The 17858-nt window shown below is 39.6% G+C and overlaps 1 protein-coding gene across 1 annotated transcript in view; it reads right to left on the bottom strand.

The window, feature by feature from the left end:
- Positions 1 to 382: 382 nt before the first annotated feature.
- STOX1 (storkhead box 1) overlaps positions 383 to 17858 on the bottom strand; it is a 76017-nt gene continuing 58541 nt past the window's right edge. The window contains exons 2-4 of the mRNA XM_065919871.1: positions 9313 to 9465; positions 4876 to 7222; positions 383 to 2441 (exon numbers count right to left, since the gene is read on the bottom strand). Coding sequence (XP_065775943.1) covers positions 2294 to 2441; positions 4876 to 7222; positions 9313 to 9465 — 2648 coding nt within the window. The 3' untranslated portion in view covers positions 383 to 2293. The remainder of the gene's footprint in view (positions 2442 to 4875; positions 7223 to 9312; positions 9466 to 17858) is intronic.

Here is a 17858-nt window from a genome sequence, read left to right as displayed (position 1 = left end):
TCTCAAAACTTACAATTCTTATAAGGTATATATCATTACTATCTTCCTTTACAGATGAGAAAAAATGAATTAGAGAAGCTTGGTAGCTTCCTCCATCAGACAGTTATGAAGGATTGGAATTACAATTTAAACTTACCTGACTCCTAAACTCAGGTCACCGACGTTGTTTCAAGAGAACAGTTTTCTCTCAGCAAACAGAAGTGGGAAAGAAAATCATTAAGCAAAATTTCCACACACAAAAATTAATAGTAGAAAAAGAATTCAAGTCACCCATTGTAGAGAATAATCTCCCAAACAAGAATTTAAGAACATATACACTCGTCTTTAGTATCTGTGGTCATATGTTGTGTTTTACAGAAGGGAGGTTTATTGGTTTCATAATAGGCTTCATTTAATACATTTAGAGAGTATCAAATGTATTTGACAAAACTAGATAGATTTCATTGGTCCCTAGATGTGGCCAGAGTCACAAAAGACTTTGGATCCCCGACTGTATTAAGAAAATTGTCCAGGTCCAAGATCACAGAAGATAGTTGGTACTCCTTTTACCAAGGATTGGTAGGGAAAGTGCAGACATGGAGACCTGGATGCAGTACTTGGGAATTTTGAGTGAGTTCAATATTTCACAAGATCTTCAGTGAATCTTTTTTCCCCTTTTTTAAAAAACTGGATATATTTTTATATAATCCGCACTACTGTTGGAAAGAATCTTCAAAATCGTCTAGTTCTATCATACTTTTAAGAAAAGTACTGGAAATACCTCTACAACATACCCATCAAGGGATCATGAAGCCTCTACTTGAATGTCCTAAAGGGTGGGAAGTCCATTTGTTTACAGAGTTGCCTACTTCATCTTCAGATAGTTTTATCTAATAAGTTCTTCATAATAAGCTGAGTTTTTTTTTCTCTTAACTTCCATTCACTGGTGCTGACTCCAAGCTGGAGTAAGACCCCCTAAAATCTTTGCCTCCCCCACAGGGCTTTTCTATCCAAATAACCTTTGGTACTTTGCCCAGGGTTTTTTAATATCCCAGTGACCACAGTTAATCTTGGAATGCCATGGTAGATTGGTCAGAGCCACGAAAACCAACTGTCAGGAGTGATGAGTGGTCCAACCACAGTGAAACAGGGGCGCATCTGATCTCAGGTCTTCTGCACTCTCACAGGGCCTTGGAGGCAGCTCGCCATAGTGCTGAGCTTCACCATTCTGGCCTTCACTGTTACCTGGATGGTGAGAGCTGGAAAGTATTCTCTATTCAATCATCCTTGAGCTCTAAGGCTTTTGATAATCTTTAGAAACCTCTTAGAAAAAACATCCCCTCACCTGTAAGTCAGTATTACTACCTACCAAACATGCTGAAACCAGTCTTGACTGCTCCATGTGTTTCCTAAACCCAAAAGAACTGACCATTCTACTACTTGGTCTGAAAAGACCTGACAGAAAAAATTCTGGCGAGGCTATGTAGTAGGTCTTATATGATGAACAAAAAGGATCAAATGTAGAAAATTATCTATCAGCCACCTTCCATCTTTTCTCTAAATCTCTTAAATCAGAACCTTCCTTTTACTCACAAGCCATCCTGCTTCCCTTCTATCTCCACCACTGAGAACATCCTGACTTCTCAAAGCCATTTTATGGAGAGCCTCAAACATGGGGAGAAGCCAGAGAAACAGTTGAGCCATATGCCTGCTGCCACAGGTATTTTGGATATTGTCATTCAATTACAGTGTAGAGCCATTTCCTCATGTTAAAGCTGGTCACAAAAAATATCCTTGGCAGCAATGATTGGATAGAAGGAATTCTTGTTGCAAAGTACCAGTATCCAGTACATCTATATAAATTCTTTCTGATGATAAAAGACTTTAATTGCAAACAAAGTATCTATGCACCGAAAACACTATTTTCTAGAGTTAAGTGTTGAAATCTGGTGAGATCTGCTTACTGTAAATACTCAGCATTGATATGAGTACAGAAATTCACTACTGGGTAGTAAATTATCATCTTATGTATTTGAAAAACTAATAAATGTCTGTCTGATAGTCAAGTTAATTACATTTAATTAGGAGAGCAATTATTCCATGTTTTTTATTATAAACTATGTCCCCAATAAATTTATAATAAGCTTCAAAAAAATCAATGTTAAAAAAGGAAAAAAGCCAGCTAACTACAACAAAATATGTAATGAGATTAATAACATATATGTTTGGCTTTAGAGAATTCTTATAAACTCAGTTGATTAAAACACTATATATTAATGCTGTACATTTTTATGAGTTTCAAAAACAATAAGAATTAAACATTTATCACTGGAGTTAGTTGTAGTAAGGAACTGGATGTAAGTGTTTGACTGCTCTTTGTGCCTTCAAAGTTCTGCAGTAAATTTTGTCTTCTTTTTAGTCCATCCAAAATGACTGAATTATTAGATGCCAGACTCTGTGTCCTAGAGATATTAAAAATAACAGAATTATTGCCTTTAAAAGGATTTCTAACCAAGGCATTATATCTTCATTTATTACTCTTTGAAGCAGTACATTTACTAACAGGAACTAACTTATCAAGTAAGTTAACCTTTAAAACTCTTCACATTTTAAAGGATTTCCAAAAGCAATTCAATTATTTGACAGCTGCTTTCTAAGAAGTTCACATTTTCTAAACATCTGTTCTTAAAAGATGCTCAACATCACTCATTATCAGAGAAATGCAAATCAAAACCACAACGAGGTACCATTACACGCCAGTCAGGATGGCTGCTATCTGAAAGTCTACAAGCAATAAATGCTGGAGAGGGTGTGGAGAAAAGGGAACCCTCTTACACTGTTGGTGGGAATGCAAACTAGTACAGCCACTATGGAAAACAGTGTGGAGATTTCTTAAAAAACTGGAAATAGAACTGCCATATGACCCAGCAATCCCACTCTTGGGCATACACACTGAGGAAACCAGATCTGAAAGAGACACGTGCACCCCAATGTTCATCACAGCACTGTTTATAATAGCCAGGACATGGAAGCAACCTAGATGCCCATCAACAGATGAATGGATAAGGAAGCTGTGGTACATATACACAATGGAATATTACTCAGCCATTAAAAAGAATTCATTTGAATCAGTTCTAATGAGATGGGTGAAACTGGAGCCCATTATACAGAGTGAAGTAAGCCAGAAAGATAAAGATCATTACAGTATACTAACACATATATATGGAATTTAGAAAGATGGTAATGATAGCCCTATATACAAAACAGAAAAAGAGACACAGATGTATAGAACAGACTTTTGGACTCTGTGGGAGAAGGTGAGGGTGGGATGTTTCGAGAGAACAGCATGTGTATTATCTATGGTGAAACAGACCACCGGCCCAGGTGGGATGCATGAGACAGGTGCTCGGGCCTGGTGCACTGGGAGGACCCAGGGGAATCGGATGGGGGGGGGGGAGGTGGGAGGGGGGATCGGGATGGGGAATACATGTAACTCCATGGCTGATTCATGTCAATGTATGAAAAAACCCACTGCAATGTTGCAAAGTAATTAGCCTCCAACTAATAAAAATAATTGGAAACAAAAAACAAAAAACCATCTGTTCTTAGACCTAGTATCAAGTATATTCTAGTCAGAAATAGTAAGTTCCCTGAAAAACTCTTCTATATAACTGCAGTGACCAATATCTTCTTTTGTAATTTGTTTCTTTTTTGAAAAGTCACATGGTAGAGAAAAACCAACTATAATATTTTTCATATTGACAATGATTGTCTCCTAAGAGCTGTATGCTATGCTAGTCCCTTATTCAACATACCTGCCTTGCTTTAGCCAACTCACATTATTGTTTTGGCATTTTGCGTTTTTTTTTTTTTTTTGGCATTTTGCTTTTGACAGTCCCTTCTCCCACCTTGCCTCTTCTCCCTCTCTTGTCTATTACATCGAGATGTCTCAAAAATGTGTCTTTCCCACACATCACTCTTAATTCCACATCTCTTTGGCAGTCATGAAGAGTTTGCACTTTGGTGTTTGTTCATTTGTTGGCCTTTTCGACTAAGTTGTAAGCTTCCTACAGGCAGCAACAACATCTTGTTCATTTTTGTCTCCCTAATCCTCATAACAATTATAGCACACAGTTGATGTCCAAATGTTATTTCCCCTCTCTTTTTCTATAAGTGTCTTTAATGATTATAGTTTTAATAAGTCTTTCCAGAAAACCACATTATAAGCAGATCAATACGTTCAGACAGAAGTGTTATAAATACACCAAATATAAAAAAGATCTTTAAAATATCTAGATGTTAGAGTGATTACGGGTGTCTTTTAAAAATAATTTCAGGGACTTCCCTGGAGGTCTATTCCTAGTTCAATGCTGGTTCAATTTCTGGTCAGAGAGCTTAGATCCCACATTCTCCATGACAAGGCCATAAAGAAAGAAAAAAAAAATAATTTTCAGTATTTCTCAAATATTCTATTATGACCGAATTATATTTATACTCTGAGCAATGTTATTTAAACAAATTAGTTTGGAAAAGATTAGTGGAAAATAGCTACATCTCTATCTCATATTGTATAGAACCAGGAATGTAAGTGAAAATTTCCAACCAAGTACTTCAGGAAGTGCTTGGTTTATGGTAGTTCCTTCCTATCTTTAGAAATAACTCAAGATTTTAGTAGTGGAACAGTGGACCAGTCAATTCTTGGTTCAGATTAAAAATGAACTCGATCCTATTGTGTAAGAGTTTCATTATAACTTCATATAACTGATTCAGTAAAGGCTGGCAGAACTGCATTATTATAAAAAGTTTATGCAGGAGTGTCCCACTAGATAACTCAATATGCCCTTGATTTTAATAATTCCTGTGGTTTAGTGGCTAGTCACTTATATGTGCACTTACCGTGGAGAATCTATTCCACTATCTCCTGTCAGGCTCTGATTTTCTGTTCCTTCCAAGTGACTGTGTTCAGGTTGGACATCCTGAGCCAACGCTGGCATATGTGAAGTGTTGAAGAGTTCCAACTTGTGTGTGAACTGTTTTCTCATTTCCTGACTCTGAGCACTTTGACTCCAGCTAACTGGTTTCTTTCCTGTGTCATCAACGAAGCCTTGTAGGGCTTTGGCCTCAGAAGTGGCTTTCCCTGTGCTGTAGTAATCAAATATACTTTCATCGTCAGGTGCTGAGGCCTCTACACATTCAGCTACACTGGGTTCCTCCTCATAGTTAAAACCAGACTGGATTCCTAAATTGAGGACACAGTTTTCAGCAGAAAGGTTGGGTTTTTGGCTTTCACCTGGGTTAGTGAGCGTGTAATGTTCATTTCCTTTAAGCACCTGAGGCTCAAACCTCTGTATGTTGCTGTCATACTCAGTCAGAGACCTTCCAGTCACCTTCTGTTTTCCTAAGTGGTTCCACTTGTTTCCCTCTGGAAAGGAAAACTGAATGTGGTCAGGCAGCATTTGAATTAAGTCATCATTCTCAGAAAAGTCATCCTCATCCAGGTAGAGTGAACTGCAGGCCCCATCTTCATCTTCCACTTCATTCTGATACAAGGCCTGGTCATCATCAGAAAGCCCTTCATTTTCTAGACACACAGTCTGTGCTTCTTGAACACATGCCTTTCCCATCAGCGTTTCTTTAGAGTCTCGGTCTTGTCTCTCAGTTTGTCTCAAATGTTTTGCACCAATTGGGTAATCCAAAAGACCAAGATTTTGGAACTGGTATATTGTATTGTCAACTAATCTACAAGCAGAGGACGCTTGGTCTAAAGAGGAGGATCTTCCAGATGGCAGGACATGCTGTGTTTCTTCTGTCTCTTCTAATGTGTCAAAATGAGAATAACTCTTCCTTGAGACTTCAGGGATTGCCTCATTTTCTCCGCCATACACATCGCATCTCAACATGCTTTCCCTGAGGAAACAGCATTTCCTACCATTTTGTAAAACATTACATTGAGAGTAATTTAAGAGGTGGTCTCTAAAATCATCGCTGATAGATTTGACAGTAGAGTGATTCACATAAGTGGATTCTTCTCTCAGTATATCATTACACTGTTCACCATATAGCTGTTTGGCTTCAGTCTCAAAGATTCTTGAGGAAACCAAAGACCTTGACCTTTCGAAAGGCTTTCCCTTTGGTCCAGTCTGAGTGGGTTCCAAGTCACTGGTCTTCTGGATGCTGTGCGCTTTGGTTATTGGGCTCCCTCGGGGAGCCAAACCCTGGAAAGGATTACTGATTCGCTTTTTGTAAATCAAATGGGGACCCAGTGCTGATGGATTCTCACCAAGTGGTTTCTGAAGTACTGCTTCACTTGGGCTTTTAATACTGGAGGGAGGCTGTGTAGCAGGGAGCTTGGGGTGTTTCTCCAGTCTAACATTTCCCGGCTGAGGCCCACTTCCCTGACCCCTGGCTTTGTGTCTGTCCCTATGCGAATGGCCCTGCCTTCGAGGTTTTACAGACCAGCCCTGTCTTTTCTTAACTCCCACTTTTGAAGAATACTTATGTTTCAGTGTCAGCATATCAGTGGATGTACCCTGACTATTATTTTTTTGTTGTTCTTCATACTTTTGCATTAGGACAGTATGTCTGATTAAGTTGTCGACAGTTAGAATGGGATTAATTCGTTTGATTATCTCATGTTCAATGTCCCGAGGGATATTGTCCATGTTATCTTCATCTCGGACGGGCCATTCTTCTGGTGGGAACTGGGCAGAGAAACTGCTGTGTTCTATTCTGGACTTCTCCTTTCTGGATGTACTGCGCCAGAAGAGGTTAAAGCCAAACTTCTTGGCTTTTTCTCTGTCTTTTGTGTGTGGTAAAGGTTTGATACTCTCACAGACGTGACTCTCCTCAGACACTGAAACTGCTTGATTGTGCGCCAAAGATTTGGATTCCACAAGACCTTTCTGCCCTTGGCTAGTTGCTTCTGCAGCAGCTGGTGACTCCTGTACATCCTGAGTGCATACATCATGGAAACACCGGCAAGAGTGACAGTGGGAAGTGAGGGCTGCATTTTCTTTGGCTAACTCTGCACAGCTCTCCACATTCACCAGATATGTAATGGAAGTTGGCACCTGGGAATTTTCATCTGACAGAACTCTCTTGTTTTCTTGGGGGGTTGTATTTGTGATGAAGTAAGTCTGAGGAGTAACTATGAAGTATCCTTCTCCAGTATGATAAATCTTCCTTTCTTTAATGAGAGCTCCCAGAGTGGTATAAAGAACATCTCGAGATGGAATGGCAATGCCTAAAACAAACAAGAATTTTTACCCTGGCAGATTCTGAATAAGAAATATTTTTAATGAGTGAACCAATTAATATATGTAATTAAAATGTCAAAAAAGCATTAAAAATAATGATAGTTCAACTGAATAATAGGAATATAATTTGGTCTACACTAAGATATATGGGTAGGTTACCAGTTAAGTAGAGGAAAAAAAGTGAGTTCACTCAAACACAAACCCCAAGTTAAACAATCTCATTACAAATTTAAATTTTGATTAAGGAAAGCCTTCTTGAGAGCAAACATAGAAGTTTTTTGAAAACTACAGTCTCTAGCTCAAATCTGAGTAAGACTCCAAAGAAAAAATGAAAATCGGTCTGTGCTTGGGTAAGGGCAAACCATCTAACACCTGGATTATGGTAGCTTTTCAAACAAGGAAGGTAACAATTTTAAAGAAATTCTCTTTCCAAATAGCAGGCTTCAAAATTACATTTAGATTGTGAAAACAATGTTTAAAAGTGTAACAGTGGAAGAAAATACATCAGTATGTTAATATTGGTTTCCTTCAAGTGTGTGCTCAGTCCCTTCAGTCGTGTCCGACTCCTTATGACACTATGGACTATGGCCTGGCAGACCGCTCTGTATATGGGACTATCCAGGCAAGAATACTGGAATGGACCCCCATGCCCTCTTTCTCCAGGTGGTCTTCCCAATCCAGGGGCCAAACCCACATCTCTTATGTCTCCTGTATTGGCAGGAGAATTCTTTACTACTAGCACCACCTGGGAAGCCCTTTGTTTGAGCAGTGATACTATAAGTGATTACCTTTCTATATTTTCTGGACTTTTCTACAATATGCATATTTTATAATGGAAAAATAAAAAATACTCTTGTGTAACCATGCATTTGGGATATCATGAAGCTGTGTAAAGAATGAGATTGATACATGCTTCAACAGAAAGACATCAAAAATCTGTCTTTAACTTTAAAAAGGAAAGATGTACAAAGAATGTGTATATGTGCATGCTCAGTGGCTCAGTGGTGTCCAATTCTTGGTGAACCCATGGACTGTAGCCCACCAGGTTCCTCTGTCCATGGGATTTTCCAGGCAAGAATACTGGAGTGGGTTGCCATTTCCTACTCCAGGGGATCTTCCCAGCCTCAGGGATTGAATCCCGAATCTTGCATCTCCTGGGTTGGCCGGCAGATTCTTTACCACTGTGCTACCTGGGAAGCCCAGAAAGAAAGTATACAATGATCCAATTTGTTGCTTTAAAAGGATACATATATTCAAATACAATGTATGAATAGCCCATGATAAACTATAAACAATAGAAGTTGTCACCAATGGGAAGTGGCAATTTAAGAATAGGCAGGGACCTCTGTGGTAGATATTAAGACTACAATTCCACTGCAAGGGGCATAGGTTCGATCCCTGGTTGAGGAACTAAAATCCCATATACTGCAGAGCACAGTAAAAAAAAAAAAAAAAAAAAAAGGCATGGGGAGAAGATGAATATTTCTTTTTTTTTGCTTTGCCCTCCTTTCTACAGAGTCTGACTTAATTAAATTACTACCATAAACATTATTTTTGAAAAAGTTCATCCAGAAGATAAAAAAATACTCATAGATTTGCTGATGCAGATCTTTTTCTGACAGGGCTCTAATATAAGTTTCTATAATAGAAAAGAAAATGGGAATTCCCTGCTGGTACAGTGGATGAGAATCCGTATTCTGATGAAGGGGACACAGGTTCAATCCCTGGCCCAGGAAGAGTCCACATGCCTTGGAGCAACTAAGCCTGTGAATGGCAACTACTTGAGCCCATGCGCTGCAACTACTGAAGCCGGAGCACCTGGAGTCTGTGCTGTGAAACAAGAAAGGCATCAAAATTAGAAGCCCACACACCATAACGAAGAGTAGAAGCCTCTGCTTTCTGCAACTAGAGAAAGCCCAAGCATAGCAACAAAGACTCAGCACAGCCAAAAATTAATTAAAAAAAAAATCCTTAAAAGAAAAAAATTGTATATTGCCCAGTTTATGTGTTTAAGATGATTTATAAACAGAAAACAAACACACGCAATGAACTAATAGAGAAAAACTTCTTACTCTACCTGGGTAATGTTTCATCAAATGTTCCAACAGTGATTCTTGTGTTACTACAATCTGATTAGCATTCATATCAGATATAGCACAGCAGAGAACTTCAGCCAAAGGTATAAACTGAGATTGAGCTATTGGATTCATTTGCACTGGAAAGACATCACCTAAATTGGAGATTGGGAAAAAAAATGATAAATTTGATACAGCATATAAAATATTTGAAATTAGTTAATCAAGAATAAAGACTGAATATCAGGTGGAACTGCTATTCTTTCATCAGTCTTTACTCAGTCTGTTAACATTATATACACAATGATAAAAAACACAGAAAAAAATGACTTACTTTAAGATCTCTACTTTTAAGAAGTCTGTGATATTTGTCACTACTTTATAAGCAAGAGATAAGTTTCCATAAGAAAGCTCAAAGTGCTACTGGAGTCCAGGTCAGACAATGCTTATATGGCAATTCACATCTTTCAAAGCATTTTTTCATATTAGCTACCAGAGATAAGCACAGATGGAAGTATTTTTTCATTTAATATATATATAGCCATAAAAAGCTCAGTAATTGTGCCAATCGTTGTTGTTGTTCAGTCACCAAGTTGTGTCTGACTCTTTGGGACCCCATGAACTGCAGCATACCAGGCTTCCCTGTCCTGCACTACCAGAGTTTGCTCAAACTCATGTCCATTGAGTAAGTGGACATGACATCCAACCATCTCATCCTCTGTTAACTCTTTCTCCTTCTGCACTCAATCTTTCCCAGCAATCAGGGTTTTTCCAGTGAGGCAACTCTTTGCATCAAGTGACCAAAGTATTGGAGCTTCAGCTTCAGCATCAGTCCTTCCAATGAATATTCAGGGTTGATTTCCTTTAAGGTTGACAGATTTGATCTCCTTGCTGTCCAAAGAACACTCAAGAGTCTTCTCTAGTATCACAGTTTGAAAGCATCAAATTATTCAGTGTTCACTCAGCCTTCTTTATGATCCAACTCTCATATCCGTAAATGTCTCCTGGAAAAATCATAGCTTTGACTAAATGGACCTTTGTCAGCAAAGTGATGTCTCTGTTTTCTAATACACTGTCTAGGTTTGTCATAGCTTTCCTTCCAAAGAGCAAGTATCTTTTAATTTCATGGCTGCAGTCACCATCTGCAGCCCAAGAAAATAGTCTTTCACTGTTTCCATTGTTTCCCCCATCTATTTGCCATGAAGTGATGGGACCGGATGCCATGATCTTAGTTTTTTGAATGTTGAGTTTTAAACCAGCTTTTTCACCCTCCTCTTTCACCTTCATCAAGAGGCTCTTTAGTTCCTCTTCACTTTCTGCAATTTAGGGTGGTCATCTGCATATCTGAGGTTGTTATTTCTCCTAGCAATCTTTATTCCAGCTGTGATTCATCCAGCCCAGTATTTTGCATGATGTATTCTGTATAAAGGTTAAATAAGCAGGGTGACAATATACAGCCTTGACATACTCAATTCCCAGTTTCGAACCAGTCTGTTGTTCCATGTCTGGTTCTAACTGTTGCTGCTTGACCTGCATATAGGTTTCTCAAGAGGCAGGTAAGATGGTCTGGTATTCCCATCTTTTAAGAATTTTTCACAGTTTTTTGTGATGCACCCAAAGGCTTTAGCATAGTCAATGAAGCAGTAGATGTTTTTCTGGCATTCCCTTGCTTTTTCTGTGATCCAACGAATGTTGGCAATTTGATCTCTGATTCCTCTGCCTTTTCTAAAAGCAAGTAAAGGGACAGAAATCAGTCTTCTGACTCTCAATCCAATATTTTGGTCATTCCACCATTTCCTAATTGAAATAATTAGTATGAGGAATTCTCTAGTGGTATCCAGTGGTTAAGACTTCCTTAACCTTGCACTGCAGGGGGCTCAGGTTCAATCCCTGGTCCCACATGGCATGTGGTGCAGGCAAATAAATGCAGCCATTGCCACATTAAAAAAAAAAAAAAGTCAGATTGGGGTATTTATTCCCTGGTGGTCCAGTAACTAGGATTCACTGCTGAGGGTGTGGATCAGCAAACTAAGAACCTGAAAGCACAAGCCACATAACACGCAGCCAAAACAAACAAACAATGTCAGATTGAAGGAAGGGAGTTGGTGAGGAAAAAATGAAGTGAGTGAGTCTTCCTTCTGAGGCAGGGTTTCTCATCTTTGGCACTTTTAACAAATGATGACAGATGTCAAATGGGGCCAGATGACAAGGGTGACAAGGACTGAGGGGTTTCCTGGGACTCAGGATTTTCAGTGCTATAACCAGAAAGTTGAAAGCAAACTGGGATGGCTGGTCACCATGGACAGAGAATTATTTGTTGTGGAGAGCTCTCTTGGTCATGGTAGGTTGTTTATTAGCATCCTTGGCCTCTCAGTGCCAGGAGCATCTCCCACAGTTGCAGCATCCAAAAATGTCTCCAGATTCTGCCAAGTGTCCCTGAGAGGAAGAGGCTGGGGGTCAAAAATATCTCAGCTGTAAACCACTGCTCTAGACCATTTGTTGGAAAAATCCGATTGTGAAAGAGTAGAAATAGAACACAAACCAGGAAAAATTAGGATCAAATGAATGTGACTGTGTAGGTTGCGATTTTCTTAAAAGAAAATCTTTGCACATTTGGATGCCAAAAAGGACTTAGTGGCAATGATGAAAATTATTCCATGAGAGAGAAGAGCAGTAAGACAACAAGATCCCAAAGGAGGGGAAAAGGAAAGCACCCAAAAGGCACAGGTAAAAGAAGAACTATCTTAGAAGTGAGAAAGATTGTATTTCATCTGAAACTTGAGAAAATATTAGATGGCACATGACCAGAAATACTCTGAGGCATGGAAGGAAAAAAAATATTAGTAGAGCAAAGTCATCTGATCTCTGTAAAGTGAGAAGGGGAGAAAGAAAACAGAGATGGGAGGAGAGAAAATGGGACTGAGGAGGTGAAGAGTAGAAAGGAGGGAGTTTGGGGAGTTATTCTCAGGGTACATTAGGAAATTTAAAAATGAACACAAAGATTATGAAGGAGCTCTGAGTCTCCTAAGTGTGGTTTCTGGCAGATGAAGCAATCTGAAATCAAAAAGGATGGGAGTCAGGGAGGCTATTAGTTTCTAAAACTTCAATGTGCATGTGAGAATCACCGGGCGATTGTGCTAGGGTACAGATTCTGTGTGATTCAGAAGATCTGAAACTGAGCCTATGATTCTGCATTTCTAACAACCTCCCAGGTGATGTTTCATGTTGCAGTTCTGAGGACCGCTCTTTAGAGTGGTAGAGGGATAGGGTGTTAAAGTAGTTAATCTGTCAACAAATAAACATGGCCCTAGGGCAGCATGGGAGTCCACTCTAGCCAAAGAGAAGCCAAAGAATTTAGAAAACCTGGCTATAACCCTGCATTTGACTCTCCTAGTATCAGTGAGGAAGACAATATATTGCATTGTTTGTTGAGGAAAGAAAGTGATGAGGACTGGCCAGGACAAAGGGTTGTAGCCAAAGCTGGTAAATGGTTCATAGTACTTACTGTATCTGCATGAAAGATAAAAGGACCTCTTCCATCAGGAAACTGATACGTCATTTGCTGTTAAAGATCACATTGGTCTGTTTTCTTGTTTATTTAAACTTTTCTATTTGGCAGGCTGGGGCATCTTTGACTTTGGAAGGTCACAACACAGGGCAGAACTGCCATCTGCTTTGGCAGCAGAGGGAAGGATCTCCTCTTGGCCTGCTAGGTGTTGTTGCATTGGATGATGCTAAGATACCTATAGCATTCTGAGAAGCTAGGGTGAATGGCTGGTCAGTTAGCATTTCAAAGGGTGGTGATAAGAGATGATGCTATGAAACTGACTGTCCAAGTGGAAGGTTAACTGACCTAAAACTCAAAATTCTCCTAGAAACTCTACCTCTGAGCTAAGGGTAATAAGCCTTTCTCCCTATCTTCATTCCCTCTTTGCTTTGTTTTTTTCTCTCCGCACGTGAGACTTACTTTCTTCTCTTTCATCTCCCTCCTCAACCAGACAAAATATTGAATTTATATTTTGATGCTTCTTAAACATAACTTTGTGTTTAATTTAAAACAAACTTACGTAACTCTCTTCCCCATCTTCCAAGTCACTCGTAGTGACTTTTTTTCTTGTATGTGATCTTACATTGATTACCTGCCCCACTTCATGAGGAACTTAGAAGCCCTAATCCAAAAAGGATGGACGAGTTTTTCTCTGCTAGAAAGACATGGGCTTAGAGTGTTGGAGAAGTAGAGGGCAAAACCTAAAAAGGCTTTGCTCAACCACACAACACACATTCAAACCTCACCTCACTCCTGGCCTAATAAACCCAGTCACTCTGCACCCTGAGACGGGGCGGGCAGGGAAGGGAAGGCTAGAGACGAGTGGCTAGAAAGTCATTTATGTTTGATGCCCCTGCTGTGCCCCCTGCCAGTGACTGCCCATTTCTGTCCACATGAAACAAGGAGGCTGTGCTAGGGTCCAGGAACAGGGTTAGACCTGAAGCAGCCCATTTTCTAGTTCAACCCTTCAGCTTGTCTCCTCTTTTCATAGGAAAATGAAGAGTCGAAATGGGTTTTTTTTACGGGCCTGGGGGCAGGTGTGCATGGGATGTTCCTGTACATTTCTCTGCAATCTCCTGTATATAACTACTTCCAAACAAAAGTTTAAAAAAAAGATTTTTCAGAAAGTACTATTTTTCGTTAACAAGAAGCGTATGAGAAATGTTTCTCATACATTTTAAAAATCCCAAGCAATTTTTTCTTAATCTCAACACTGCTTGCCAAATCCAAAGATACTTTTGGAAATTTATACGTAATTCCTACCATAGTGTGGGGATGTATATTTTAAAAGAGTAAAACAAATCCACTACCCACTAGAAAGACAAATGCCTTTTTTTTTTTTTAATTACTACAGTTATATGTCAACTGTCTTTTAGAAAACACGTTGAATCGCATGTATCCTCTGCCTTGGAACTCCCTCTAAGAGACAAACCCTAGAGAAAGTTTCTCAGTACATTCCTTTCACAGCTGTTGCTAAGATACGTCTTCAAGTGCATAAATCATCAAGAGTTTTTTGTGCAGGAAAGCAGGGTGAACCCTGACACAGGAACATTTGTGATAGACGTAGGAATCATTTTCCAGCTGTAGCCATAGTTTGTTTCAGTTACTTTTGCACTTGGATTTTTGGAATGCAATGACCCTTAAGAGTTTTGCGCCAAAACTTAATGCTCTGTGCAGAGATCCTGTTTTAGATGTAATTAGATTTCACAGTAAAAGAAGGCCAGCCCTTTGTCTTTATCCTCAACTGGGGTAACTGAAGAGCACCTTTAGTCCAGGCCTGCTATGGACCTCTGACCCTTGAGCTGAAGCAGGGATCAGAAAGCTAGGAGAGCTTGTGGACCAGAGTAAACAGTTCACAACAATGTTCTCTCTGTTTACATAGTCTTGTACTCTTGGGTGCCACGGAAATGGGAGAAGTATTTATGCCAAAAGGCTGATTTCACAAAAACTACCAAAAAAGTAGAACCATACAGATTAGCGCCTACTACATTTAATGCCACCTTTTCTGCACAGGACATTTTTCTTTTTACCTTGCTGTATTCGCAAAGGATTTAGTGTGTATATAAATTAACAGCAACAAAAAAAATTCCAAGTTATAACAATGAGGCAAATTATATGAGTTTTAAAAAGATTATTCTTTCAAAGTCTAACTTCTTAGGGAGCAAAGGAACAATGCAAGGCAAATTAAATGTATGTAGCATGTAGATAAAATGAAAATTGAAGCCCTAAACTATCAAAAGCAGATAGACATCCAGTAAAGTCCAGAGCCAGGCTCTTTGGGGCTTGCAGTCCTAAAACTGTGACTAGAAGCAGCTTCCTGTGTGATGGACATGAATTCATATAGATTCAGACAATTCCTGCTCCCTGGTGCCTAATGATAGTGGTCTAGGAAGCCCCTGGCCAATAGGAGCAGAGCCCTGGAAGTGTGGCTTGTTCCTGGAGTTGGTGATTATCACTCAACAATAATCTGCTGCAATCAAAGACCTCATCAAAATCCTGAGGAAAAAGGAGGTGGTATCTTTATGTTGGGACACAAAGGTCTCCTCCATATGCCTCAGTTGGAAGTCCTCTAGGAGAAGACCCTCTTCTGGCTGTTTTCTAACAGTAAAGAAAAGTGGCTGAGAGAACTACTTCCTGAACAATTCATAAGGCGTGAATATTCATGCCCCAGTGAAAAATAGCAAGAGGCACATTCATGACAAATATGTACACAGCAAGATTGCCTTTCACCAGACCCACAGAAGGCAGCTGGAGCAGACCAAGCTGACCTCCCCACCCTGCCATCTCCTCGGAGCTGGGGTACTGGAGAAAGGGTCAACCCAGGAACACAGGACTCCCAAATCTGCCAGTATAGACAATCAGTTGGAAGTTTTAGTAAAATTAAAACCAGCCTAAACTTTGTACTCTCCAAGTGAGAAGGGCAGAACCAAAATCAAGTTACAAACTGCCTATCCCAAACTTGAATTTGCTTTGTCCACTGGAAGTAAAAGCATCTTTATCAAAATTGAATGTGTTTATTTTGATATCTGAATGCTCTAGTTAGATTTCAGGCACAAAATTAGTTTTCCATAAAAACATTCCCTTTAGGGGAAGAAAATTACTATACAATATTTACATTTATCTTGTGCTTTTAATTAAGGCACCTAAACAAATTCCAAGAGGGCCTCCTTGTGGAATCTAAGCTCTGACATTGGGCATTAAAAAGATGTTGCTACAAAACATGCAAAAGAGAGGAAATATGTCTTTGGAAATTTGGAAAGCATTTCCCATTAGAAATTTTCTGGGTAACACTAAAACATGAATTGGCCACAAAATTAAATTCTAGGCAAAACTAATCCTAACATTATTTCATATTTAAAACACAAAGTTTTCTCTACTATAAACATGCTTAGTCCCTATACAAGTGTGTTTATGGACTCCATACTAGGCAGTCTGCCAGAAATTCATGCATTATTGACCTTCAAACGGTTTAACTGAGCCACTCAAACTCAGCTAATTACCTGGACACATGAAATCTGAGAGCATCTTTTTGGGAGCTTGTATTGAATGGCACTGTGGGAAAATTATATCTTCTATGTGCATTAGAGATAACAATAGAGCATGAAAAAAACAGCCTGCAGATACTCTCAGGTTTAACAAAAAAGGATGTTTTGTCCTAAGTAATCCAAGAAGCTTCTCTGATTTTAAACTCTGCTTTTATCCAGTACAGAATTTCCAAATTTCTTTAATAAAATTAATCCTGAACTTTAAAAAAATGAAAGTAATCTGTAACAAAGTGCCTCAGCCGAGATTAGATGCTGTGCAAAAATTTCCATGACTTTCAGTAATTAGATTACTGAGTTAAAACACTTAAATGGGTTCAGAAAATCAAACAAAATGGGAACAAAAAGAAGAAAGCTTTCAAGCCAGCAAAGCCAAGCCCCTCTCCATGTCTCCCTTTTATTTTACAAAAGTGAAAGAAAGCACACACTTTCCTCCACAGTTAGAAACAAAAGAGGACCATGACTCAGAAACTGGCTAAGAGTAGTCAAGTTATCTACCATGGAAGCTGAAATTCCTTCTCCAGCTCAGTGATGTTTGTTTTGGAGTCCCAGACAAATGGTTCCCCTTCTGGGAAATGCCCTCTGTTGAAAAGCTACAGGCTTCCCTGAGAAGAAGGCTGGGCTGTTCACCAGCAGGAATCCTTAGTGCTATCTTTACTAATGGCCCTTCAACCTGTCAGGATTAGTAAATGAGAAGGCACTTTCTTTTCAAGTGACATATCCACTGATACTAACCAGCAGTGGAGTTGCAAAGGTCTTGGGCCACTTATGATGGAGACCTCAGAATCTGGTTGTCACAGCACATGTATATGCTTGAAAAGACACATAGTTGGCCCTATCAGAGAGCCCTTTGAGCCTCCAGCAGCCTTCCTCTATAGAGATACAGGCATGCCTGGCTGGGAGGGAAGGATGTGAATTACTGAAATCAGCTGATGCTAAAAGTGATTCACACTCAGCCCCAAAGCCCTCAGGCATGGTGGTACCCTTCCCTAACCTCTATTCCCTTCCCAGGTTTCACCTGGGGTATGTTAATGACTTTACCCAGGTGAGTTAGTTTTCTAAATAAATGAGTGGCTTAAAACACGGCAAATTTATTATCTCACAGTCTATAGATCAGAAGTCTGGTGGATGCCACTGGTTCCTCTGCTCTAGGACTCATGGCCTGGGCTCTAACTGGAGGCTCTGGGGGAGAATCTGCTTCCACACTCACCCATGTTTTTGGCAGAGTTCAGTTCCTTGTGGTTGTAGGACTGAGGTCCCATTCCCTCAATGGCTGTCAGATGGGACAGTTGCCCCTTTAAGTTGCCCTTCTCAGCAACTTAAAGCCACTTGGACTTCTTGTTATGTTGCCCGCTTCAGCTTCAAAGACCACATGGGGTCTTCTCTACTCTTCCATTATCTCTCATGTGCCCTTCTGTTGCTTTGCTTCGGCTTCCAGCCAGAGAAATTTCCCTGCTTT

The sequence above is a fragment of the Muntiacus reevesi genome, chromosome 2 (assembly GCF_963930625.1).
Source record: "Muntiacus reevesi chromosome 2, mMunRee1.1, whole genome shotgun sequence".
NCBI lineage: Eukaryota > Metazoa > Chordata > Mammalia > Artiodactyla > Cervidae > Muntiacus > Muntiacus reevesi.
The sequence above is the reverse complement of the archived record's forward strand: the minus strand, read 5'-3'. Positions and strand labels throughout refer to the sequence as shown.